The sequence below is a fragment of the Larus michahellis genome, chromosome 6 (assembly GCF_964199755.1).
Source record: "Larus michahellis chromosome 6, bLarMic1.1, whole genome shotgun sequence".
Classification (NCBI taxonomy): Eukaryota; Metazoa; Chordata; class Aves; order Charadriiformes; family Laridae; genus Larus; species Larus michahellis.
In genome coordinates this window covers 39421793-39448807 of record NC_133901.1, presented here as the reverse complement: position 1 = coordinate 39448807, position 27015 = coordinate 39421793, and the positions used below count along the sequence as shown (strand labels likewise).

Here is a 27015-nt window from a genome sequence, read left to right as displayed (position 1 = left end):
CCGTGACATGCAGTTAGTAGTCAGTGTATTTGCTGTTCAGTGGCCTGCTTAGCCGACTTTCCTCAAGAAAGTTTATTTTGAATAATTAATACTACTATCTCGTTAGCACTTACATGGTGATTTTGGCATCACTGTCATTGTCACCTGCTTTCACACATGCAATTCCTGCAATGAAGAACCATGAAGAATGATGGCTGTTTCTTCTCCCCCTCACGGGGAGCGCTGAACCGTTCACTTTCCCAACCACCTTCATGCCCAGGGCTGGAATCACAGCCCGGACCCCATCACCCACGGATAACACACCTCAGGGCAGCCCTAATCTCTCGGGGCAGGAGCTGGTTTTGTGCCTCGGCAATGGAAGGGCCCTTCCAGCCGTCGCTCCTGCCCGCAGACGGCCCGCGTGGCCTCTCTGACACTGCCACGGACGGCCGCTTCTACCGCCAGGCTCCGCGGCCGCGCCGGCTGGGGGTTTTCCTCACAGAAACCCCACGCGTCCGCAGACGGACGCGCTGAATAAAAAAAGCGGGGAAGAAACCCCTACCAGGGTCAGGAACCGCGGCTTCGTGGGCCCTGCCACGGCTCCGGGGCCGCGCGCCCCCGGCTGCCCTCAGCGGCACGGCGGCCGTGGGCGGGGCGGGGCCAAGGCGCGCGGCGCCCGTTGCCCCGGCGACACCCCGCCCTCTCCCAGCCCGAGTCTCGCGCGACCCGGCGGCTCTCGCGAGGCGCCGCCCCCGGTTACCGGCCGGGCGGAAGCGGCCGCCGTGTTTACAAGCCGCCGGGGCGGGGGACGCGGGGGGACCGGCGGCACCGGCGAGCCAGGCCGCCTCCCGCGCCCATGTGCCCGCAGCCCCCGCCGTCCATGGAAGTGATGGAGGGGCCCCTCAACCTGGTGAGTCGCGGGGGGAGAGGACAAGCTGCAAGGGGGGGTCCCGTCAGCCGGTGCTCGGCCTTCAGGCGGCGGGGAGCGGGGGAACACCCCTCCCCTCTCGCTGGTGGGTAAGCGGGCGGAGAAGGGCGACTTGAACGGTAAACAGGGCCCTGTCCGCTTCCCCCCCTCCCCCCCCAGCAGCTGTTCAGGGGTTGTGCCAGGCTCTGCCGCCGCGGCACCGGGCCCGGGCATGCCCGGAGGGGAGCGGGGCCTGGTGTGTGTGTGTGTATAGAAGCGGGAACCGGGCTCGCCACAGCCCGGTCCGGTGGCGGAGGGGCGGGGAAGGCGATGGGCTGTACGGGAGCCGGGCTGCTCCGTGCCCGGGGGCACAAGGGAGAGGAAAGGAGGCAGGGGTGCGTGTGGCGGCATGGTTAGATTAAGGGGCGTGTGTGTGTGTGTGTGTGTGTGTGTGTGTGTGTGTGTGTGTCTTAATTCTGACCCAAATCGCCAACACAAGGGACAGGGGAAGTTCTGGAAGGAAGCGTTTAGATGACACACACCGTACCTATGCAAGTTTAAAGAGTTTTAGAGACTTACCAGGGCTCACTACTGACTAGATGCTTCTTTTCATTTCAGAAGGTGAAGCGCTTTAAAAATCTTAAATCAGTAATTATTCCGCTTAAACTAAACCTCTAAGGAACTTTAACTGAGACACAGGTGTCTGAAAAACACATCTTCACAAAAGCTAATCAGGTTTTAAACAGCCTAAATTGGTAGGTTTCTGTCACATAGACAAGATCTAGCGTCATGAACAGTTAATTCTCTGCTGCCTTGTGGATTTTGAAAAAATCTGTATCTTGACTATGCCTCAGATGCAGTGATACATAAAGCATTCCCTTAGAAAACTAGCTTTGGTCCAGTGGTTCAATTAGCCAGGAGCAGCACACCAAGAATACAGCTGTACTGCTTCCAGGAATGAGTCTGATCCAGAAGTTGTTTAGACATTGCCAGGTAAACCTCAGAGATGTGTGTCAGTTTAGTTTTTAATCAAAGCTTATTTGCTCCAGCAAGGCGTCAGCCCTGACAAACCCTTGTCTTCTCCATATAGAGTCAGTCAGGTACTTCTGGATTGCTCTCTCTGGTTTCAAAAAGGCTTGTAAAATTGGCGTTGCAGACGACCCCTGGAATTAGGGCTGACAGCATAGCAGGAAGATAGTCTATTTAGATCTGAAGTGATGGTGCAGAACCACTTTTGATTATGTCTGCATCGTGCTGTCTCAAATGTTTTACTCTGTATACTGTAGGCCTGATTGAAATAAGGAGCAGCAGGAAGTAGAAAGCTCTTGTAACTTGTTGATATGATGGATTTAAAGTCAGACAAACTTGCAGCACTGTAATGCAGGAGGGATAAACTGTAGCTATTTCACAGACATTGCGAAAACCTTTTTAAAAGGTAGATCTAGTGCTTGAGGTTCCAAGGAGAAAGTGATAATTGAATATTCACTAGTAAATGGCTGAAAGTAACAGCTTTGTGACAGCTCAGATATTGCCAGTTAGTAGTGTTTCTTACTGAGACCACTTACTAAGGATTGTAGGAGTAATGAGAGTATGACTAAAGCCTGTTCATGATAGGAGTGTGCATTTACCACACCTGTCTAGCACCAGGCTAACAGTAAGATCAAGACACTTCTGCATAACGGATGATACAGGAAAAGAGTTCCTTTATGTAGGTTTGTACAGAAAATCATTAAGTTGCCTGCACATATGCTGCTACTCTCTTTTAAGGAGTATCCTGAAATACAAAAACTTTTCTGGGAACTGCTGCACAATATAGTCATGAATCATCTTATGTAGGAAAGTGACCTGGCTTTTCAGGTTGCGTCAAGCACCATGAAAGCTCTTCATGACAAGAGCTTGAATGGGTACAATTCCATGGTTGGAACATGCCTACATTTGTTGTAAGGATGTAAACAGGAGTAACTGGAGTTTTGCAGAGCTTTTCTAGTCACAGTCCCTCTCTGCAGCTGAGTTTCAGATTTGCAACAACACCCAAGGAAGGTGCCAACCTCCAATATAAGAATGTTCATTTAAGTTTTTGATACTATCCAGTGTCATGTATTTCACTTGCTTCTTCTATAAATCTCTTCTCTTACCTAAGTCTAGTTCCTGTGGATTGGAAAACCACAACTTTTCCCAAAGGTGCCAAACCATCAGAGAGGAGGGAGAAAAACCCAATCAGACAAAAAAAAAAAATTCCCTTAACTACAAAGTGGTTTTGGATACACTAATTGTTAGGCTTATTTATCTGCTATCAATTACTTAAATACAGGATATTTTCCTTCTTTGAGTATATCACAGCTTGATAATTTTTGTGAAATTGATTTTTCTTTAGTTAAGGCTTTTCATTAGAATTTGCTATAGTTCTTGGATGTTGCTTTGGCCTGTAAAACTTGTTCATTAGTTGTGTATTTGGGCATCTAGTCTTAGTTACTGGAAAGCATGGATGCTGTCCTGATTTTCCTGGAGAGCTGATCTGACCAAAAGAAAAAAAAAAAGAAAAAAAAAGAGCCTTTAGTAGTTTTGCAGTATGCTAACATCTCCATTTCTCTGTCAACATGTAGCACACTAACTGCAATTAACAACTTGCATTGCTTGCTTTCTGTGTCACTTATTGTTTATGTATTTGACAATTTGCTTAGCCTTCCTAACTACAGGTGGCATGGCATACCTTGTTGTGTTCTGCTGACATCAATTACGTTCTTTTTCTACCTTCTGAAAGATATGTTTCCCTCAAAATAATATTTGATCTTTATGCATCTGGGTCTTATTTAATGCCTTAAATTGTCAATGATATTTATTTTTTTCTTCAGTTTAATTATATTTTGGTTTCCTTAACTCACTGATTTACTTCTGTACATGGCACTAGACAAATACTGATTTGCTTTATGGATCTGTTTGGTTTTTTTAAAAAAATATAACACTGCAGTGTTTTTTGTTTAATGTAAGTTTTAATTGTTGACCTTCAGGTCTAATAATTTCAATGAGAAATGGACCTGTCTTTTTAGAATTGGGGCTTTAGTTCTTCAGACATCCTTTTTCCTTTTAAAGTTATTCTTATCTTTTTGTATACCTTCTGTGCCATGGATGCATGCTTAACAAATAATCATGCAAATTCTAACCCCATCTTTCCTTCTTTTAACCTTTCTAGGACTTGTGCTACAATAGTAACTGCTGATTTGATTTTTCCTCTGAGCTGTCCTCAAGGTATTCATTGTATCCAGTGATACTTCATTTAGAAAGAAATTGAAACAACTTTTCCAAAACCTGTTGCCATCGTCTGAGCGTTAGAGCCATGGGGAAGTCTTTTGGGGGAGCTCCGATACTTGAGCTTTCATTTTGTCTCTTCTTGCCATTTTCCCTCCTTCCCTCTCCCCCCTCAGTGTACTGTGCGCTTTACAGACGAGAGACACCATCTAATCTTGAAAGAATCAGTTAAATCCCTGATCCTTATGCTTTTAATCATAAGGAAGCCAATTCTTCAACCCCACAAGTAAAATATTTAGGTTGTGCTGTGGAACTTAAAACTAGTATGGACTAAAAAGCAGTCCCTGCACCTGCAGGCAACCACGTAGTAGATCAAGCTGAACGCTTGTTTCACAGATAATCCAGTGCCATAAACTAAGACATCTCAACATTCTTTAACAGATAAAAACTTTTACTGCAAGAGGATGAAGATAAGTTTCATAAAAAAGACACTCCGTAAAAAAAGAAATACAGTTAAGAGCTCTGTGCTACCTGCTGTAGGGGCAATTCCTACTGCCATCTGGTTTAGGCAAAGAGTTCTGACCTTGTACCCAGCAATAACTTTAACCTTAGGTATAGGAGCAAAAGTATCAGTTAAGAAGCGCAACAGCACACTACTGACCATCAGAAGCTTGAAAGTAACACAGTAAAAGTAGAAGATAAATAGTATCAAGAAGAGACTAAAAAGGAAACTTGCTGGTTGAATAGAGTCTGACACCCAGGACTTTGTAATTCTAGTTTAACTCTATAGGAAGATATTGAGGAATATCTGCTAAGGAACCATAACACCTCTACCTTGTATTCTTCCTGCAAGGTAATAGTGCTTGTATGGTTTATAATAAAATATGATCCAAAATCTGTGAATATATATTACCTAGAAGTTTCTTGAAGTGTAAGGGACCCAGCTTGAAAAAAACTGTTGTTTTGACAAAAAATAGAAAGCACACACCAGTGGCTGGAGTGAGAATAACACAACAAAATGTATATTGCCAGAATCTCATATTATGGAAGCTTTTAGCATTAGTGTTGTAAGACATTGGTAGCAACCATTCCAGTGCAAGCCAATCAATGGTCTACTTTAAGAAATTATTTAGAAGTGAGGTGAATACTACATTGACACAAGGGCAAAATAACAAGCAGAATAATTATGCAATATGGAAGAGTAGGAAGAGAAAACAGAAAGCATCTGTGAAAGTTTACCAGAGACCAAAGGATTTAAACCACGTGGACCAATGTGTTTGAGACTTAATGCCAGCCTGCAGCTCTGTGGTTTTGATTGGAAAAACAGGAATATTATGTTAATATACAGAAACATCCACTGAATCCAGTTTGTTTTCTTTGTCGTTTTTTTTTCTTTAAATAAAGCTTAAACTGAAAGCTTCTATACTTGCTCTTCCAATCTAAAATGAAAAAAAAAAAGAGAGAGAGGGGCAGATGCACTCAATTCTGAACTCAAACTAGAGAAAACAAGCTTTTAGGTAATAAAAATGGAAATATCATTATATGGACATGCCTAACACAAAGTTTGTTTTTACCACAGTGGTGGAAGCCTTGTCTTGGTTTTCCCAGTAATAACATGACCTAAGTGGGACCTTTCATTTCAGCTAAGGGAACTGTAAGGTGTGAAGCCACAGAGGCAGCAGCATAATCTGTCTGAGTAAAGTGACAGGAGGTGCTAAGGTGATGCATCAGACACTCAGCTGAACAGCCAGATCAGTAATAGCCCCCATAGAAAAGCTCAACAGTGTTGTAGTCAGTCATATATACTATTAAAGCACAGCATAAAACTGTTGCCCATAAAACAACTTGCAGTAGCTCCCAGTCAAGAACAAAATTAGCTAAGCTATGGGTGGTTGACACTGGCGTGATTTCCTCACTGGTATCTATGCTGTTTGGGTACCTACCAGCGGTGCCTTTCTGCTGTGTCACACTGGCATTGCATGCATATCATCGAGCCACGCAGGTCAGCTCTGAGTAAGCGTGCCTAACAGTTTAAAGGCCCAAATGAAGCTGTCTCATAGCGATCTGGGGAGGCAGCAGGCTGAAGTCATGGCCAAAGCCTTTCTGCCCTGCTTGTTTGAAATTGTTGTTCCTGGAATAGTTTGTTTACCGGACCGTTTGTTGTGATGATTCAGTTGTCCCTACCGAGGGGTAGCTCAGCTTGAGCCATATGGTTTAGGACTACATATAGGAGCCCAGATTGTTTTTATTTATTATCAGGGCAGTGGAACTGTTCCCATTTAGTTTATAACCTCCGGTTAGAAAGATTTGTGTAGTACCAGCTGCGGCACTGTATATGGGGACAAGAAAAGCGTTACCAAAGTAGATGAGAACTATAGGTGTACAAAATGGCTCTGACAAGCAAGTTGAAGCATTTAGTGCTTTTATCATACTAAATGGATGAAAAGGCAGAGAATGAGGTTGATTTGACTACACAATAGGTAAAAGGATACCACGCCTTAATGAAATTGCAGGTGATTGGGGAAAGAGCAGCAGCTATGCCTGTATGGGGTTTTGAAGACTCCACCTAACCTGAGCAGTGCAAATGTGAGTTGGTTTCATTCCAGATCTCTTAATTGCATTTGCATGGTGAGAAACTCAGACTAACCATTTTATCTTAAATTTGGAATAGGTTGGGAACACACGCGTAGTCAATTAGAGCTATTCAGTGAATTAATGTTGGTTTGCTAAACAACTGGTTGCCTGTCTGCCCATATATTTCAATTTTAATACTATTGCTTACAAGCAAGTTGAACTTCCTCATCTTTACAGCTCAATACAAAGCGAGTGAGGAGTCTGTTAATACTGAGAATATATTCTCATGAGTGTTTCACATACTTGTTTTGCTCTATAGTGACACTAACCTGTAATTTACAGTCAAGTCATTGTTCTGTCAACCTTGCTAAGCGCAGGCTTTCAAAGACAGAAAATTGAGCTAATGTGTGGCTAGTGGTCTTGGTTCAGCAGCGACAATGAGTTCTGCCATTTTTTGTTTCTCCTTCAGTCAACTCTGTCTTTCTATACAGAATACAAAGAGTTATTTTTAAGAGGGCTTGCTTCTGTTGCTAAAGCTACACATTACCACATCTTTAGGCTTACTGGCAAACATATTCCCGTTATTTAGCATAAGTACAGTACAACTCTTCATTATTTTTGCTTTTAGTGTAACTGCCCATGAATACAAGCATTTTCCATAGTCACCGTGAGTTTTATTCATCATGATTGCACCTTTTTTTTTTTTAATTAAAAAAAATGGATGGCCATAGTATATTCTTGGACCTCTCAGGTCAAGTTTTTCACTCCTGTTCTCTCTTCGTTCCATTTTTCAATGTATATGCAGACATATGCATTCAAACCTTTCAAAGTTCACTATCTCCTGATAAGAATGGGTTTGAAAGAGTGTGTAGCACTGACAGTGCTTGTGGGGTGGGAGGAGCATTGCTTCACCATCTCATCCCACCCTTTGGGGCCTGCTGCTGTAAACATCCACATGGAAGATGCTTAGCACTCCTTTGTACAATATGGAAGCAATGCAATGTGCACTTTCTGACTATTCCTTTCTCCCACATACATTGTTAGAAAAACAACCCTGTATCCTTAAGGAAGCAAATCCCCAAATATATCTATCATCTCTCAAAAAAATACCTTCATCTTTGCTTTCAGTGGTAAGAGAGCACAGGTATTGATCCTTCCTGGCAAAGATAACTGGTATCCACAGCATAAAATAGATGATATTAGCAGCAAATAGTGGTTTCACGTAAAACAGTTACAAACTGTTATATTAGACAGAACTTCTTTTCAGTTAGCTTTCCTCAGGCCCCATCATTTTAGCAGCTGGGTTTTCCTGCCTTCATTTGGAACTTTATTAGTAAGTAAGGCACTGTAATCTGTGCTTCATAATAACATTAATATACTCTCTCACTTCCCAGAGAATCCTTTACAATGAACAAAGAAGACTGTAAGCTTAACATCTTGTGCAAGGCTTTGTCCAGTGAAGAGCTATTCCCATTAGAGGAACAAAGAAAAACAAATTATACACAAGACTGTCTCAGCTACAGGAGAACTGTTGCAAATTACTGCTCTTAGGAGAGGGTAGTAGACTTACCCTGTTTGAAAGGGAATAGTACTACCTCTAGCTTTTAAAAATATTGTAGGACCAAGCAAGCTTTTTCCTATTATTATTCTTTCTATAATAGCTAGCCATCAACTAGAATCATATGGGAGAAGCAGCAGCTACTTTTTTTTTTCCCCACCCCAGTCTAAGCTAGGATCATATGGTGGTAATCCTTCAAATTGTGATGGTGCACTATCTCTGGAAAGAAAACTATAATTTTTATTGTTTTAGTTTGAGGGAGCAGTAAGAAATATGGTAAGTAGGCCTTAGGGCTTCACTTCTCATAGCCTGCAGTCACATCATCATCTAGTTTATATTTAAAAAAAAAGAAGTTGAACATTAACTTTTGAGCTGCTAAAGAAAGCTCTAGGTAAAGAGGAGACCTGCATTACTGTTTTAGAGGGGGTTTTGATTATTTTTTTTATTCTGTGGCTCAGAAATTACACAGTCAAGGGTTTGAGTTAGTTGGGTGGAGAATCAAATAGAAATGTTTCTTTGGAATAGCAGTACAAACTTACAAATGCAGGTATCATCCCTTAACATCTCAGCAACAATTGGAAAGTTTGAGGAAAGAGGTCTAGCTTACCTGCTTCTGTAGTTCATCCAGAGTTGTTCAAGGGACATGATAAGTCATGTACAAATCCCTTAAGAACAAAATACGTTGGAGCAAGGTGAGGAAGCTTTTTAGCTTGGTCATCCTTCACTCACACCTGCTTCTGCTAATGAGAGTCAAGTTGTTACACCTGTCCATTTGCCTACTGGGAATTCCTGTTCATCTGGTTTGTGAGGGACATCTGGAAGTAATTGTCAACCTGCTTTTCCCCTTCAATTCCATAGCTTGTTAATAAATTATAATTATTCTTACACCGCATCCTACATTTATTTCCAGCACTGCAACTGGAAGAGGAAAGAGAAATCAGATATATAAACCCACTGCAGTTATACAGCAGCTGTTTCTGTAACCATCACAGCAGCAGGACCAAAGTCAAAGCAGTCCCGCTTGAATCTGTTGGGAACCAGTGTAGCAGCTCCACAATTATTGGTGTAAACACCTTCCTCTAGCATGACATCAGACCAGGGAAAAACTTCAGAGCCATCTTTTCCACTTCATGATACAGGACCAATTCTTCCATTGGCAGTTTTATAATGGGATACAGGCCACTGCGAGTTCAAAATAGATTTGCTAACAATGGTTGGATGCTGTGTGGCTAAGTGTAAATGAGCACTAAGAATAAACCAGCAGACTAAACAAGACGTAGAAGCTTATCCGTGATACATAGCTATTAAGCATTCAAGTGCTTTTGTTGCAGCTTCATCACTTGCTGCTAGGAAACAGCACCACTAATTTCTTCAAACTGCTGGTGATGAATAATCTACCATGAAAATGGGAGAAATTCCTTGGTCCTTCCACAATCAACTAATTGGAACAAACACTCGCAGGGTGGAATAAATGAGCAAATATTTCCTTGTCAAGCTGGCAGGAAAACATACAACAAGAGGAATTCCTCCCCTGTGACTGACTAGCAAAACACCTAGCTTTCTCACACAAGGCTGTGCTGAAACTGATTTTTGTCTGATGCGGTTCCTGTTCTTTCCACTGGGGAATTCTGTTGCTCTGCATCAGAGTAAGATGGTCTGACACCTATATATTTTGATGTAAGAGCAAGAAAGGCATGTTGACCTTGTAATCAGAGGATCCTACCTTTTCTTTTTGCTAGCATCTCTGGACTGTTGTTTTCCTAATTTTCTTCACAGTCTAGCCCAACTTCTTCAGACTCCCTTCAGCTTCACTGGGAGCTAATGAGAATGGAAATAATTTCATTGCCCAATCGAATAACAACTGACTGTCCTCAAGTGATCTACATGTGCTTAAGTGATTTGTAAGATCATGCTCCAGTAGTTTAAAACACATGAAAATAACCTTTGCAAACAATCAGGCTCAAGTTCTTATATGTAGAACCTAATAAATGGAATGAGGCTTGTTGAATTGCTTTCTTAGCTCTTCTGTCTCTAGCTCCCTCTTTCCCTGTTTTTTTTTAGCCCTGTCCGTGCAGTTTGCAGAAACAGCTGTATCAATACTAATTTATTGAAAAATTGTTTTGCAAGGAGCTAGCTCAGGCGTTTTTATGTCCATGACATAGCTGATCTGTAACTGCATGAGCTGCCACCAGTAACTGGGGAGGTGGCTCTGTATGAGCTGATACCATTTGTTCATTCCTGTGGGAAATAAGTTTATCTTTCTAGAATATGTCATTTGTAGGTGTCCATAGGAAAAGGCCATAAAATAGATGATTTTACAATAGAAAAACACTTCCTCTTCTGATATTATTTAACCCTAGGGCAGAAAAAACAGGGAATGCTGACAATGCTCTGAGGATTGAATGAAGGTGAGGACGGAGAATATAGCCAAAATATTTGTTGTGAAGTATCAAGGAGGATGTGGGTTTTTTTTTTTAAGAACACTCCATATTAGCATATGAAATCAGTTTTAGAAAAGCCAGTTGTCTAAATGCAGTGATACAACTGCTAGGGATTGTTCAAGAACAACTATTGCCCAAAAGAGTGTTTTCTGTAGAAGTCATTCTCTTCTGTGGTGTCAGAGCTGCTAAAATTCTGGAAGAAAATTTAATTCACTGTAACGCTATAGGTGATAAGTCAGTTTGGAGAACAAAGATATTGACCTGCATTTTAGAATTTATTTTTAAAATGGATGTTAGTGTAAGTATCATGTTAGCCCCGACAGAATCATGTTACCATCCTGTTTGTATTATCTGACCTTTGATGCTTCTAGCAAGACTGGAGGAGACAGAGAAAAGTGTAATTCCATAAGACCTATAGGAAAACAGATGTTTTAACATCTTAGGATATGGACAAATGTGCTTATTTTCATCTTGATCCCAGAATATGCTTAAAGAGAGTTGGTGGCATATTCACCAAACATCTGATATGTTTTATGCCTTTATTTGGGTGAAGGGAGAGAATAGAGAATTTGTATTGGTCAGAGACAGAATTACAGAGGCCGATTTCAGGCTTTCAGCTCTGTTTCCCCTAAAGTTTCAGACAGTATGTATTTGGTAAAGGCTTTCTTGAGAAACAGTAATCTTAAACAAAGAAAGAGGCAAACACTTTATTCAGATTCATAAGTGTCTCATGTTGTTTCACAGAGTCGGTGACGTCTGTTTACTTCAAGCTCGACGCGTAGTAAAGCAGTGATGAGCAGTCTGTGTTACTGACAGCCTTGCCAGTTAGTGATTGTAGCCTTTCATATTACACAGCTTGTCTTGGAGGAAGGACCATAAAATTCATGTCTTGTAGTAACGACAAAAAGACTTGCTTTCATAAATGTTGCAGTGCTGGTTATGCAATACAGTTTCTCACTGAGCATATGCAAATACTTGCACCAATTACTCGCTTTCAGCAACATCCTTACTCTACCTTAGTGGTTTACATTAGTGGCTTACAAATACTAGTATAGACTTAACTGTTGTACAGCAACAATGTGCCTTTGATATCTTTAACTATCGCTGTGCTGCTTCCCTTAACTGGTGTAAGCTGCAAACAAAAAACCCAAAGATCTTTTGCAATTTCTTCACCCAAGAGGCAAAGCCCCTTGGGGCATGGGGCAGCCGAAAATGTCAAACCAGCTGTAAGCTGTAACACAATTCAAGTACCTTGCATTCTGCCAGGTAAATTGGTCCTAAATACTTACAGCTTCTCATAACTTCTTATGGCCTACTGGTCTTTTTGCACAACTACAGTAAATGCCTGCCTATAAAGGAGAACATGTACTTTCTGAGGAACAGCTTCAAAAAGATTTTGTTGTGTACACACCATCATTGCTGCATTAACAAATTTCAGTTCTTACCTGTACGCTACAGATTCTTCTAAGGTAGTATTAAAGAAGAAATGAAATTATAAAGCTTGGAAGGGAGTGGGAGATCTGAGCCTAAAGCCTGAGAATTGGAATCAGTACAGGTTTCTTAGATGTACTGATTACTTTTAAAATGTGTATAAGTATTTGTCAGTTAACTCTCATTAATGTAATGCTCTTTTTATTTTAAGGCTCACCAGCAGAGCAGAAAAGCAGACCGTTTGTTGGCAGCAGGGAAATATGAAGAAGCAATTTCTTGTCACAAAAAAGCTGCTGGTGAGTAGGCATTTCTCATGTTCCAGCTCTTAAACTCAGTTTCTAGATTTCCATGCCTCATGCAAATAGAATATCTAGTTACTTGCGAAATTTTTATTCTTAAAATGTAAATTTGATTTTCAGACCAGATTAAGCACCCTTTTGGAAACTTTTTTCTAACATAAGCAGCTAAATTCAGTCATTTCCAAAGTTGTTTTGATTGGGGACGGTTATCACTGTGAGGGCAGTTCTTGACTCAAGATGAAGCCAACACCTTGTGTCATGTACAAGTTGCAGCTGGGAACCTGCTGTAAGCCAGTTTCACTTTACACTTTGTGTTTTCTTCACTGCTTTCATAGGTGAAGTCACCTGTTTTCTCTGTTGATAAAGGAAATACTTAGACAAATGTTTGCTTGCAAACATTTACTTACTTTCCTTTCCCAATGTCTGAATCAAGACAGCCAAGAACAGGTGATGAGCTCAGCTTTCCCAGAACTCAAGCAAAACAGCAGATTGCACGCCTTGAGGCTGCAATTGACAGCCTCTCCTGAGTGAGACTTTGTGCATTTACCTGTCCATTTAACCAGTCACGCTTAATTATTTGTGTTGGAGTCCGTCACCTGTCTGACAGTGCGGCAGCTGCTTGGCAGAAGAAGAAAGACGACGTCTTAACTGGTACAACAAGTAGGACATTTCCAGTGACAGAGCTTGTGTGGAGACAAAATAAGTGGCTACTCTGAACGTTGTAACCTAGATAACCAGGTGTTCTCACTTCCCATTCATAAATACTGGAAAACCCCATAATTTGAGAAAATGATAAGGTTTTTGGTATTTATGAATAATCAGAGCAATGAGGGATAGCACTTATATTCCAATATGCAGACTTTTCTTTTTGGTTTCCTTCACTTCATATACCAAGACAAAACCCAGAAATACACTGAATGTTTATTGCTTTTCTTCATCTGACGATTCTATGCTATTATCTTACATCCTTCTGAATTTGGTTAAGAATTTCTTATATCTTGTCATTTTCATTGCTAGCAAGGTACACTCAAAGTTTGAAGTGCTGCTCTGACTGTAAGCCAGCACCTCTTCTGGTTTGGAGGGGAAGTCGATCAAAAAAGTGGGAAACTACAGACTATACCTCTTCATCAAGAATATAATTAAAAAGCATGACTTCACAATACTGGCGTGCCATGGGCGACAGGATTTTACTTACCACATTTTGTCTTAAAATGCTTGTATGTTAAAAGTCTGGTCCGTAGCTGTGTTTCTTGCCTTGATGGGAAAGTTGTTCTTCTGGGACTTTCTGGAAATGGCTACTTTCCTCCTCTGAAAAACAAACTGTAACAACCTGAGCCAACAGGATGCCATGGGAAGAGTGTAGCATATATTACACGATCTTACAGTAATTTTTTCAGACTTCTGAAAAACAGCAGGTGTTTCCAGCCACTGTAACTTGGTAAATACTTTGCCTCTGGACTGCTGCTTTTATGTGGGGATTCAGAACACAGAAGGTCTGAAGCCTTTTCTTAGCTTTTACAGGAACTTTCAGCTTTTGTAACCCTGTCCTAAGTGTTTATCAATTTTGTCTTCTGCAGCATACCTTACAGACGCTATGAAGCTGACCCAGTCAGAGCAGGTGAGACCAAAGTACAGCAGGCGCTAGAATCAGCCATGGCTCTGTTGTGTGCCTGTGTGTCATGTTGTGGCCCTGACTGATCATACCCCTCTTGGGTGTTAGTCTCTGCATAGTTTTCTGAACCCGTGGCAGCTGCACCAGGTGTTTCAGAAGTGCAGTGATGCTACTCTTCCTTGAGAGTTTTTCCAAGTTTACATGGAGCAGGGACAAGAGAACTACTAACTCATCCAAGGGTTCTCCAACAATGGTTTCTAGTCTGCAAGGCATCTTCAAGTAGGTGATAAAACTAGTTTCATGTTCAACTGTTGCTGTGAGGCACTTAAGCTGTTTTGCCATGACACAAAGCTGAGCATCTCATCTACAGTCTGTAATTTTGGTTCTAGTTATCCTGACTGTGGGATCTCCAGAACAACAGCCCTACACCTTTCCTTATTCATTGCACAAATCTATCTGTGAAAGTAGTAGCGTAGTCCGCTCAGCACTTTTATAGCAGCAGGCTTTGAGTATTGCCAATATTATGAAAGCAAATAACCCTTGGAGACTGGACATGTGTCTTTCCTCCGAAGGATCATTCTTGTAGAAAAATGGTAGCCTTTTACCCAGGTGGTTCCTGTGAGTTATTAACCACCATGCCACCCCCTTCATTAAATATGGCTGAATCATTTGGGACCATATCTGGCCTTGGAGCACTTTTCTGCTTAGTGCTGGGTGTTATTGATATGTCTGTGCAGATACCATCACAAAAACATACCAATAGTTTATATAATTTAGGTAAAGTGTGACTGTGCATGCCAAGTGATCCTCTTCCCTCTTGGTGTCGGTCATAGGTCAGTTAAACTCCTCGTGCCTCTGCTCAGAGGTATTACCATAGCCTGGTCAGTGACTTAAAAACAAAAAAACCCAACCAAACAAAAAGACCAAATGTTAACTCACTCCTTCACAATACTAGTAGTTATGCTAAATTTGGGTGACGTGTCTGAATCTGTTGCATTGTACAAGCAGAGATCAGTTCTTGTTGGATTTAGTATCTGAGTAACAAGAGCTCCTCCCCTTCCCTCCCTGGGGCATGCTGTGATGCTGTTTATGTAAACATTTATATGCAGGTAACTTTGTGTGTGTGAATATTCAGGTGGAATTAGGGATCACCAATTAAATTGTTTCGTCTTGTTCTTACTCAGGCTCAGCTATCACTGGAATTACAAAGGGATAGTCACATGAAACAGTTACTGCTCATCCAGGAGAGGTGGAAAAGGGCAAAGAGGGAGGAAAAGCTGAAAGCCCAGCAGAATGCGGACAAGGAAATAGCCGCACATCTTCAGACTTCTTATAAGCCATCTGCTGAAGACTCTGACGATCAAAATGTATTGGTTCCTGTCACTCAGAAATACAGCCCTTCCGCAGAGAAACATCCACAGGATATTCAGGGTGTCTTTGACAGGGACCCGGATACTCTATTATTTCTGCTTCAGAAAAAAAAGGAGCCGGTAGAAGCATGTATTGGGAGTAAAGCTCCAAAAGATGACAAAACAATAATAGAGGAGCAGGCAACCAAAATTGCAGATTTGAAACGGCACATAGAATTTCTTGTAGCTGAAAATGAGAGATTAAGGAGAGAGAATAAGCAGTTAAAAGCAGAAAGAGCTAGACTCCAAAAATCTCCAGTAGACAAGGAGTTGGATGTTGATGCTGACTTTGTCGAGAAGTCCGAGTTGTGGGGTCTGCAGCAACACTCAGAAACGACTTCTTCAGCTGCAACTTGGCAGAAGTTTGCAACAACTGCTGGGAAGGCAAAGGACATTCCAATACCCAACCTTCCCCCCCTGGACATCCCGTCCCCCGAACTCCCTCTGCTGGAACTCTCCGAAGATATACTGAAAGGACTGATGAATAGTTAAAAAAAAAAACCAGCAGAAGTGCTCAATGTAGTTACCCAAACATAAGAAAAGGGAAAACCACCAGGACAATGGTGATCTGAGGGCAGAAACATCTAACACAATCCTACTGTTGGAGAAAAGGCATTAAAGCAACTTTGTTACTGTGAAATACACACCATATCTGATCTACTTCATAGAAGTTAAAGGTACCATAATCGGTATAAGATGGCGAGCTCTTTAGTCTTTCTCCTAATGTTTCAAACCAAATGACTGCCTGGAGAATGTTTCAAGTAACGCAATCCTTCAGGGTTTTAAAGTATGCTATAGGTAATAGTTATCTATAATGCCATAAATGATGGTGCAGAACCTAACTGTTATGGTTGCCAGTCGGCTGCCACTTCATATTGAAAGATGCTTTCTAGCATGAATTTAAACTGTGCATTTCATTATGCATAACTTTGTTAATTCAGATACAGTGCAATTTATACACCTCCTAGATGGATTTATGTGCCACACTCTATGCTCCTGACCATGTTAACCTCAAGGCAGGAGAGATTTTAATTTCCATTCTATGAAGGAACCAACTTATTAGTTCTGTTGACGAGTTTTTTTTTTGCGTTATCTGTTTACATAACTAATCAGGGTGCATCGAATCTAGCTATTGGTTTCTGTATAAAGTGACATTGTTTAAAAAAGAAAAATCTCTACTTAAAGAAAAATACCCTTTTTGTTTTCAGTGATGCATGAATGGAAGTAATTCTAGCTGGCAGTATTTGATTGAAAAATAAATTGTTTACAGCTTAACCTGATTCAAAAAGGATATGAAAATAAAAGCAAGGTGTTTTGACACTAAACGCGTGTTAAATCTCCATGAATGTCGCAGAGTATAAAAAACAAATCAAGATTAGTATACTAACAGCGTTAGTACATGTGTACAGCTGAACTTCTGTGTTCATCATCCAGCAAATATGGGAAAGACGGGATGAATTCAGAGGGCTTTGCCTATACGTGGCTGATAGTTGGCTTCTAACACCCCCAGAGCGCCAAAGTGCCAGAGGAAGCAGCACTGAGGTTTTGCTCGGGGACAGGCTACCTGGCGCTGCACGAACTGTGCCACGAGAGCCCTGCAGGCCTGCTGGGGGGGTTGGGTTTTGAGGAGGGCAGTGCAGCCCCCCTCAGCCCCTGCCCCGCAGCCTCAGCCAGTGCTGCAGTGGGGAGTGGAGGCATTAGTTAACTTTAGCTGTTACTGATTAATGAAAAGCGTTAAGTTTTGCAAGCTACTCCATTTTAAGTTACTCTTATGCTGTTAAAATGCAAGCTTGCTTTCTAAGGGTATATTTTTCTTCCAGAATAGACTTGGAAGTGCAGCAAGGACACCTTACTGCTGTGCAAATTCTCCCCTTACCTCTGTATACCTGGTGTCTCCTGTGCTTGCTTGAAGGCGAGTAGGGACTGGAGGTTAGAAAAAGCCTATGGAAACAAAGGTAAGACAAGTTCATTAGAGGAGGTCCCTTGCGCTGAATGGTAGCAGGAAACTAATCTTGCTAGGGGAAGAGAAGTTATTTTTCAGTTGGAGCAGTTTAGGATGTGGCCCCACAGAAGAGCTGTGACAAGGTAACCTGTCCCAGGTCAGCCCCAGCTCGCTGCGACCACCAAAGAGCAAGTTACATTCTCTGCCGTCACCTGCCTGGCTGGCTGCTACGGGTACAGGGCAGGGGAGCGCAGAGTTCCCATTCATGCAAGTAAAGCAAAGGAAAAGGTTATCTGCTCACAAGAAGGAAATAAAATTATTTAAGCACCTATCTCATGTCCCTGCCAGGGACAATAGACCAGGGGTGTCAGCGACAGACAGACGTTATGGCTGTCTCTGCAAACAGCAGCTATAGGAGAGGGAAGCCATTTTTAGCCGGGCTGCCTCTGCTGAAGTCAGGATTCTTCAGAGGGAGTAGGGGAATTACAAGCTCTACCTTCTGTTCTTGAGACTAAACTGTCCCTTCGTATAGAGCTGCATAAACAAAACCTCAAGTCTGCGGGAAGCCCGCTTATCTGTAGGAAAATGGCCAAGCAGGGGCAAAACTTCTTGCTGGTACTTCTCAAAGTGTTGTTAAAACATTTCTCCCTCCTGCAATGCAAATGTTTGTTTGTTTTTGCCATGTGCCTACTCAACACATGACTGCTGCTGAAATCAAACTCCAGGCAGCGTGGCTTAGCCTGAGTTTTCCACTCCCATGAGCGGTGCAGAAAGGAGAATGGGTGCGATGTTCCCTTTCACAGGAGAGGAGCTCTGAGCTGCAGCACAAGGGCTGCTCGTGTCACACGAGCCCCATGAAGGTGATGTGTAAGCTGAGTATTTCTGTCCTAGAGCCGGAGCAGGTGATACCAGTAAAGAATAGTGCCCAGTGAGCAGCACAGGTGCTGCTGCTGAAAGGAGAGCCCAGTGCTGCCAGCCTCTTCTCTCCCTCCCTTCCGCGAGCAGCACAGCCAGCCAGCCATGAAGCCTCTGGAGAGCCAGGCACGCGGGAGCAGGTAGGATCACCCCACTCAGCAGCACTGGGTGTCTGTAGAACATCCTACAGCAGAGTCCATTCAATAATGACTTTTCCTTATAAAATTCCTTACATCCCAGGGAAAAGGCCAAGTGTATGAAATAAGATGAAATATTCCAAGTAAGGAATTCTTCAGTCTGAATTCACAGCTAAGCAATCACACAGTGCCTTTTACGCATGAAAGGTTGTATAGAGAATACTCGCCACTAGAGGACAAGTTTTATAGATATAAAGTGATATATCTAAGGAAATTCTTCTCCAATGTCTGTCAGCGATTAGTTTATGCCCCAACAATTTAAAACTGTTTTAAATGAGTATTGCCTTTCCGCTTGTTTGAGTTCTGCCATCGTGAAATGATAACACCACCCGGTTTCCCTTCCCTGCGCCTCTGGGTTAGTTGGCACTATGGGTCACGCTCCTCCTCCACGCTGCCTTCCCCCCGCCACAGCTCTGTCCCCCTGCAGCCTCCTCCACCAGCCGGGGTGACCAGCCCCCCAGCACGGCGGGGACCCCGCTCTCCCCTCGGCCAGCGGCCGCTTTCCGAGGGTTTGGTTGACTCTTTCGGAGCCTTTGGTGGCCACCGACCGCCACCTGGTGGTCCTGCTCGGCTAAAACGCGGAGCCCCGCTTCCCTCCGGCCGCGTCTTGTTCTTGCCATCACGGTGTGAACCGGCCGATTCCCCCAGGCCTTTCAAAAATAATGACAATATGTGGATACTACGCAGAAAGTACGCGATGTTGCAGCAGCGACGCCGCGGTTAGTTATGGGTGGTGACACCGTGTGTAACCAAAGCCTGGCACAGCACGCAGAAAGATCCCCGCGGGCGGTGAGTCTGATCTGTGCTGTTTTACACGGGACAGAACTAAAAACTTCTGTGGTCCCTTATTTCAAAGTGTCTCACCAGCAACCAATTTTAACCATGCGTCCAGACGCTGACTTCTGTTCATAGACTTCGCTTTACCACACAAACCACTCTTGTCTTGGAACACAGAAATATTATATCCCTGTTGAATATAGCCAACATAAGCTTTGCAAAAAAGAAATTGCGATTACCCAGCCTCTGGCTGTATCTCCACAGCAGGAGAAACCAAAGAAAGGTGGCTGGGAAGCAACGTGAAGTCTCCCGAGAATAAAATCTGCAGCCTGCACCACCAGTGGCTACTTGCGATGACAGCCAAAACCAAAATACAGAAGTGTTAGGTTTTACATTTTGGTTTTATATAAAGAGAAAAGAGGATCTTGTGACCGCTTCCTTTAAGAGCATTTCGGTTTTCAGGAGCTCTGGCCTTGAGCTCCTTCCTGCTCTCCTGTCAGCAGCAGCTCTGCAGCCATCTGCAGTTCCCCCTGGCCGGCTCTCGGTGGCGGGGACTGCACCTCGTCCAGGCTGCCTTTCCCACAAAAGGCTGAATCAGGAGATCTTTCGAGGTCCCTTCCGACCTGGGCTGTTCTGTGGTTCTTCAAAACCAGGCTTGCTAGCTAGCAAAAGAGATGGAGAAAAACAAGTACAGCCCAACAGCTGATAAAATCCCTTACTGAATTGGACTGAGAATACAGTAGAAAACAAAATCAACCAAACCAGTCACAAGTAACCAGAGTAGCAGCGTGGCTGCTGCAAATTGGGTACAGGCTGGGCAGCATTTGCCAGGCCTTTCTGCCTGCGGATGTGGCCCATGGAGTTCAACCACATAAAAAGAAGTTCGTTGCTCCCTACAGACTCAGAGCAGTGGCCATCTTTTCCTCTCCTCCTTTCTCTCCCACGTTTGTTTCACCAGAAGTAACCTAAACTTACCCAGGCTTTTTGTCTTGGAATCATGTGAAGTGTTCCCTCAGGCCCATTTGCTGCAGGAGTTACGGTATTATTGAGATCAAACAATGTGAAATCCTTAGAGCTGTGAAAATACAGGATTTCCTGCCTCAGAGCTACTAAACCCTACTCTTTAATTCCACTACGGAAGCAGAGAGCTATGATAAAACCACGTGCCCACGGACTGGAAAAAGAAACGGGCATCTGTGTCGAGAACGTGTTGTGTTGGTGCGGTTGGAAGGTACCAGAAATGTTCACTGTGGAGCACAACAGTAAAAATCCTTCAGTCTACCACTTGGTTTTAGAAAGGCCCATGATTAAAAGGCAACTGTTTGCACGCAACACATCAGGTAAAACATGTCTCCGATTTGCTGTGAGGCAAGATTTTCCTACCAGCTATATATAGATCCTAACTTCCTTTTCAAAACCTACAAGAACAAACGCAGCAAGTCCTAAGGTTGGTTTGTGCGCACTGCTAACGCTGCGGATCATTTGCTCCTTGGTCGGAGTTTCCTGGGCGACCCCGCTGGGGTGGAAAAAAAGGGTGGAGGCTGGATCAGAGGAGCCCCCGCGCCACTGCCTGCTCCCCTGCCCTCCTGGGGCACGCGTACCATGGGAACACCGCGAAGGATCCTGCTAGCAAAGCCCAAGCCAAAAGGTGGGAAGCAGGAGCGCAGCGGAGAGCGGACGCTGTGGGAGTGAGGAGGGGAAAGCACGGAGCAAAGACTCCGTCTGGAGAGGCAGCTCGGGCAGCACGGATGCGGGGGAGAGCACAAACATCCCGCAGCGGAGAGCAGCGGAACGGGGTGATGGTGGCTGTGGAAGGAGGAAGGAAGGGAAATTCCCAGTCACCAGCACGGGGCAGGGAAGGCTGTCGGCTGCGAGAGCAGAGAGGGCTTGACAGGATGTCACGGGAGAGGGGACCAACAAAAGTACCACCTACCGAAAAGGTCAGAGAGCATGAGAACGTAGCGCTGGTCAGATGGGGTCCGGTTTACACACAGATGGGAGCAACTTCTGCAAAGCTGGAGGAGCAGAATAAATAGATTTTAAAATCAGACTGTTCTAACCCCCTATGCCTGGACATGCACGACAGGGACCACGGTTCCACTGCCGGCAATTCCAGCAACCCAGTACCTTCTGTTTCAGCTAAACCACATACACAGCCATCCATCCATGCTGCAATACTTCAGGCCATAGCAGCTCCTCTTTCCTGTTTGCTAATGACTTACTCTTCATTAGTTACCTCTGCAGTTACAATCGGAAGGAGATTGCTGTGGTCATTTACTGTACAGCAGTGCGGCGGACGGAGATGACGATGGAGGGGTGAGGGAAGGAGGGGGTGTGGAGAGCAAGGCCTGCACTTTCGCTGACTTTGAGACACAAGCCTTCAAGGGACAGAAAAATGGAGCAGAAGAGTTTTGTGCAGAGCATGGCAGATTGAGACAGAGCTTGGTCTCAAGAGGAAGGTGGCAAAAGACAAAGGAGGTACTTCATATTCTTGTTCTAGGAGCTGACAGTGTTCCTGCACTCAAACCGCTTCAGCTGATGTCATCGAATGCTCTTCGCTCTGTTACAGCAGTTGAGATTGAAGACCAGAAAACCTCCTGGAGCCTTTAGGAAAGGAAGAATGGGAAAAATGCACCCAGTAACACCTCGCAGAACATGGAAATGGCCAAGAGGGAAAAACAAACCTGAAAACAAACCAGCTCCTCACAAGCCCCTCTTTAGTCCCCGACATCAGCTACGAGCCCTCCTGTGGTTCCGGCAGCAACAGAGCTCCAGCCCCGCTGCGGGGGGCTCCGTCCGCTCCATTGCGGCCCAGCCAGACATCTTAAAGACACTGAATAAGCTGAATTTAATACACTAAATATTCTTTTAAACAACAGAATTTTTGGCCTCTTTTAGTGGTATTTGGAGTAGCTGCTACCTGTAACAATTTCTCGAGTTCTGCTAACAAGTGCAGCACCTGACTTGCAGTCTTTTCAAGTCGATGGCAATAAGCGCTTTGCAGCGCTCCCTGCCGCACTCAGCTTGTGCCACGTTTTCCGTGTTCACTCGCTTTTGGTTCTTCCCCTCCCAGTAGTGACCGGGAAACAGCGTCCTTGTGGCGGGCAGTTCCTGAGGCCGCCCCATCCCCACCCGCAGCAGTTCCCAAAGCGATTTACAAAACGCATCAGGTTGTTTTTATGCATCGCAAATCCCTCAGAAATAACCATTAATCACTAAACTTTCAAACTATACATCTGGTGTCACTACCGGATCAACTCACTACAGGTAAACTCTTCCAAACAAACCAAGTGGACAGTTAAACTCCATAGTGACTACAAAGAAATCCTATTTATGCCATTTCAAGCTAATTTGTCAATTTATCTTTGCGACAAAAGTAGCAAAGATCTACTCACCCCAGCAACTGTACAGCGCATCGTGCAACACCAGCTTGGGCCCATCAGTTTTGCCTCTACAAAATGACACGTTTTGTCTTAAAATCCTGTCCATCTCTCAGGCTTTTCTTCGTAAGGTTCCTGCTGCTTTGCCGCCCGCTCCACCCACAGGTTTCAGCATATTAACAACTTTGCAAAGGTGGCAGGAAAAAGGTCACAAAGGAAGAACATCAATATTCACACCTGGAAAAACAGATCAGCCTCTGTTCAGCGACTCCTCCGGTTGCCAGCTGATGAGGCAAGAAATGCTTCATCCTCAGAGGCACAGGCAGGGATCCCCCCATCCGGCGTCTGTCCGTGCTGTGGGGTGACAGGGACAGCCCTCCGGGACCAAGGGAGGGTGCCGAAACTCAGATGGAGCAGCAGCAGCGGGTGCTGCCGGCTGGGCGGGCACGGAGAGAGGAGCACCCCAACGCCTGAGGAGCAGAGCAGGAAGCGCCAGGCTTTGGCCAGGGCAGACGCAGCAACGTGACACTTCCTGATAGTAACTCGGGGGGAAACCAGGCCGTTCCCTTCAACTCAGCCGGAGACAGGCCCCGGCACAGGCCCTGGCCCAACAGCTGCTCAGTGCATGGAGAAAACGCTGTGGGGATACGGCCATCTGCAGCAGAAGTGCATGTTTCAGCAGCCTCAAGACTTCACAAACATTAAAAGTACCTCACCAAATCTCAACTCAGGGATAGGGGGAAATATTGAGACTTGATTAAAATTCACTCATTTACATATCCTAAACTTAAAAAGGACATGCAACTCACTTGACTCCACTTGTCATAACACAAATGTACACCAGCAGTTCTGCATCTTCAGGCAATGCTGTTCTGTGCCGCAGGCAGGGAAAAGGGAGACGCTGGATGGAACCAAGTTAATAATGAATCGCCACGCGCAGCAGCGCTAACCCCACCTATTTGCAACTTCAAAGTTCCAAGTTTTCAAACCAACTAAGGAACTTGAACTTTACTTCTGGAACCAGAAATTGCTTTTGTGTTTTGCTGTTTCTTAAGATAATTGATATGGGGTTTTGTTACCGTTGCATTTTTTTAGTTATTATTTTTTATTTTTTGTGTGACCCAAGCCCCAGTCAGTCAGTCAGAGTGGGAGCAGTAACCAGGCTGGTCACTACCCCCTTCTGGACATGTCGATAGTGAGCCAACAGCTGCACCTAACATTTGATATCAAATCTAAACATTTGAATAGTTTTAGTAATGTAAATCCACGTACACTTTAACTTTTCAAACTAACTCCAAGAGCTGGAATTCTGCTCAACTATCTAACAGTTATCATTATTTAATAAAAACAGATACCATTTTTTTTAAACAACCATTCCATTGCTGTATTACTTGAACTGTAAAGAGCCAAGACGCTATAAAAATAATTGTTCTATAGAAATTCCTCTCCCCCTTTGCCCAAAGTAAGTGTTGAATTATTGAAGACAGAACATAAGCAATGTTTAAATTGTTTAACCTTAAGGAGAGGCCCCTCCTGGCGCAGCCGTGGGAGCTGCGCTCCAGCCCTTCCCTGGCAGTTTGGTCTCACCCCCGGAGAGGGCAGAGCCCTGGGGACCCGGCCCCGCGCAGACGGACTCGGGCTGTCCCACACACGGCAAAGGAAACGGCGAGACAACATTTGATAAAGTCATTTTAATGGAAAATGTAAAACCCCTTTCAACTTCAATGTACAAAGCATGTGTAACACTTGCACTTTTAACAAATTAAAGCAAGCCAATGTTTTAAAAAAATACATCATTGAATGTATATATGTATATATTTACATAGCATATTAAGTTTAATATTTAGCTTTAAAAGTTCACATAAATTTTACCAAAATGAGACAATTTTTAAATAAATTACACCTTTTGAAAACGTTTAATTGTACACTGAATAGCTTCAATAAAATACTGAAGTGTCTGTATTTAATATCTACTTTATATACTTTATATTTTACAAAGTTTACAATTATTTGGCAGTAATTTTCAGATTATGACATGACTGCTGTGCGGACTCAGCAAGATCCCAAATGCAGGCAATAGCTGGTGTTTGTGTCCTACTCTCACAGTAACTGTCTCAATGTAGTGAAAAATATCTGAATTATTTTAGCAAACTGTACAAGTCACATTTACATTTGATCAACAATATAGCATAGAATTTTGTGTTTGTTTTTTTTTTCCAAAAATAAATACATCATCTTAAATCTTTGACATTTCACAAACTTCATGTACATTATAATACAGGACAGCAGAACGCTGCTTAATTGTTTGCAAGTCTAACATGTAATCACAGTGGCTGTGATACGAAGCTCTACCGTTGCAGTGTCATTGACGAGTAAATACGATGACTACGTTTTCTTGGCACTGATGGTTCGTGAAGCTTAAATTAGTGTGCATACTCTTCATGTATTAGAAAAAATCACCTCCGTTTGATGTTAACACGAAAAAGCAGAGCGCGCTTAGTTTTCATCCATATCTTCCATTTCACCTTCATGAATCTTCAAAGCTCTCACCATTTCTTTAACTGCGTGATACAAGATATTTTTCACCTGCAAGAACATCAGACAGATTTCAGTCAGGATCTCCGCAAAGGAACAGTGGATGGAAAAAACAAGGAAGGCCGCATCAAGCCAGTGCAAAAGGAAATCACCTTTTTACACATTTTAAAACGAAATGAATAAAACCAGCAACTCGAGGGAGAGTCATTTACGGCCCTGGCATCGGTGCTGCTGCTCATTGTTATTCTGTGTGAACGGCAGCGAGGAAGTATCTCCACGCAGGGCTCCGCATTTCAATGAGCCTGAGCACACCCTGCCTCCCTCCCCAGCAGCTTCCAGAGCAGAATTCATTTCCTACCTGCAGTTTGTCATCATAATTGATTTCTTCCTTTGACAGCCTCAGCTCCTGTGTTAAGTGAAATGACTGTACAAGATGTTCTGGAGACACAAAGTCTTCAGTGACTTGAACACAGCTGTGAAAATTTTGCACCTATCCAAAATAACAAGAAGAAGAGACCGATAATTAGTATTTTGGGGTTATTCTTTGGCAGAGATACCTGAGAAAAGAGTGGGCCTTGAGATCTCTTAAACCACAGGCTTATCAGACTAAAGGGCGTCTTTATATGTTTTATGTAGAGAGCAATTAAGTGTATTCGACTTAGATAAGTTAGCTTCTGGCAAAAGGTACACTTTGAACGACGCGCGTCTGCCTGTGCTCCCACACTTCTTCCTGTAGTCGTCTCTTGACATGGATTCACCACGCTCTGAAGCGTTGTTCTACCCCTGACCAGCTGCACAGGCGCTGCCCGTGCCAACGCCGCACAGCCACGGCCAGAGCCCCGCGCGGGCGCCCCAGCCGCAGAGGGCTGCCGCGGTGCTGGCCTTGTCCTGCAGGACCCAGCTCCTCCTCAGGCCACGCGGGAAGCTCCTACCCACACTGCCGGGCACAGCTGGCCATGCTCAATGGGAAGGAACTGCCGGTAGAGATAGTTAAAATAAAAAAAAAAAACCACCACATGAACCAAGGGGAAAGGTTCAGAAGGGGAGGGGGGAAAAAAAAGCACTTTCGTTTTTCTCTGAACACTTCTTACTGATAAGAGGAATGACCAAGAGAAACGGACACCATCTCCTGCCACCCAGGTGACACCTGGAGGACAGGGGAAAGGAAAAAACACTTCCTTGTCGAGACCTAACTACCAACTCCTCTTTGCCCTTTTCACAAACACACGGCATCAGGTTTTCACCCCGAAACCCTTAGAAATTACACTGCTTCTTCAGCACATCGGAAACCTCGTTTCCCCAAATTCTAGCTGCTCCTGAAGTTGTGCAATGCCAATTCCGCAAACTTACCAAAGCCGGGGGGTGGGGAGGGAGCGCCTTTGCCACCCCAGCAAACAAACAGTCCCACCCTGCTCACTATTGATGATCCGCATACTTTAAACTCGAGCCTGGCAAAATCTGGAGTTTTTTATTGCATACTCTAAGATTTCCATTGTGATACCTGACATTCCAAAAACCTTTGGGGCCTACACAGTCGAGGACACAGCACTTCATTTAAAAATGCTTTTCCTCTTCAAAAACACTGCCAGAGTTTGATTTCATAAGGTTAGCTTGCCCCTTTGCAGCTGGAATCCCAGGGGGTAACCCCTGGCTCAACACCCGTGTTGTAGGTGGGGCTTCTCCGGCCTGGAATCACCCAGGACAAAGCAGTGCCAGTCCCTCCTGCAGGTTAATCGAGAGAGAAACCATTCCGGAGACAAAGAGGGTTTGTTGATGCCACACAATTTGCAAACGGCAGAAAGCCAGGAGCAGG

General features: G+C 43.8%; 2 protein-coding genes across 11 annotated transcripts in view; one reads left to right on the top strand and one right to left on the bottom strand.

Annotated features, from left to right (window-relative positions):
- The first annotated feature begins 704 nt into the window (after positions 1–704).
- NRBF2 (nuclear receptor binding factor 2) lies at positions 705–16781 on the top strand. 2 transcript variants are annotated; one of them, XM_074593136.1, is made up of 5 exons: positions 717–774; positions 848–889; positions 12348–12432; positions 14013–14053; positions 15232–16781. In XM_074593136.1, exons 2-5 carry the CDS (start codon positions 860–862, stop codon positions 15946–15948), a joined length of 873 nt encoding a protein of 290 aa, XP_074449237.1. In that variant the 5' UTR covers positions 717–774; positions 848–859; the 3' UTR covers positions 15949–16781. The 2 variants fall into 2 exon arrangements, with proteins under 2 accessions (XP_074449238.1, XP_074449237.1); XM_074593137.1 differs by having other exon boundaries at positions 705–889.
- A 7562-nt stretch (positions 16782–24343) lies between these two features.
- Positions 24344–27015, bottom strand: part of JMJD1C (jumonji domain containing 1C) — a 167090-nt gene continuing 164418 nt past the window's right edge. For all 9 annotated transcript variants that reach the window (XM_074593126.1, XM_074593132.1, XM_074593130.1 and 6 more), the window contains 2 exons: positions 25561–25692; positions 24344–25253 (listed from right to left, as the gene is read on the bottom strand). In XM_074593126.1, the coding sequence (XP_074449227.1) occupies positions 25164–25253; positions 25561–25692 (222 nt within the window). In that variant the 3' untranslated portion in view covers positions 24344–25163. The remainder of the gene's footprint in view (positions 25254–25560; positions 25693–27015) is intronic.

Coding starts and splice junctions, on each gene's coding strand:
- NRBF2 (XM_074593137.1), top strand. CDS start 836: ATGTGCCCGCAGCCCCCGCCGTCCATGGAAGTGATGGAGGGGCCCCTC. Junction 890..12,347: donor TGGAGGGGCCCCTCAACCTG/GTGAGTCGCGGG, acceptor TTTTATTTTAAG/GCTCACCAGCAGAGCAGAAA. Junction 12,433..14,012: donor TTGTCACAAAAAAGCTGCTG/GTGAGTAGGCAT, acceptor TGTCTTCTGCAG/CATACCTTACAGACGCTATG.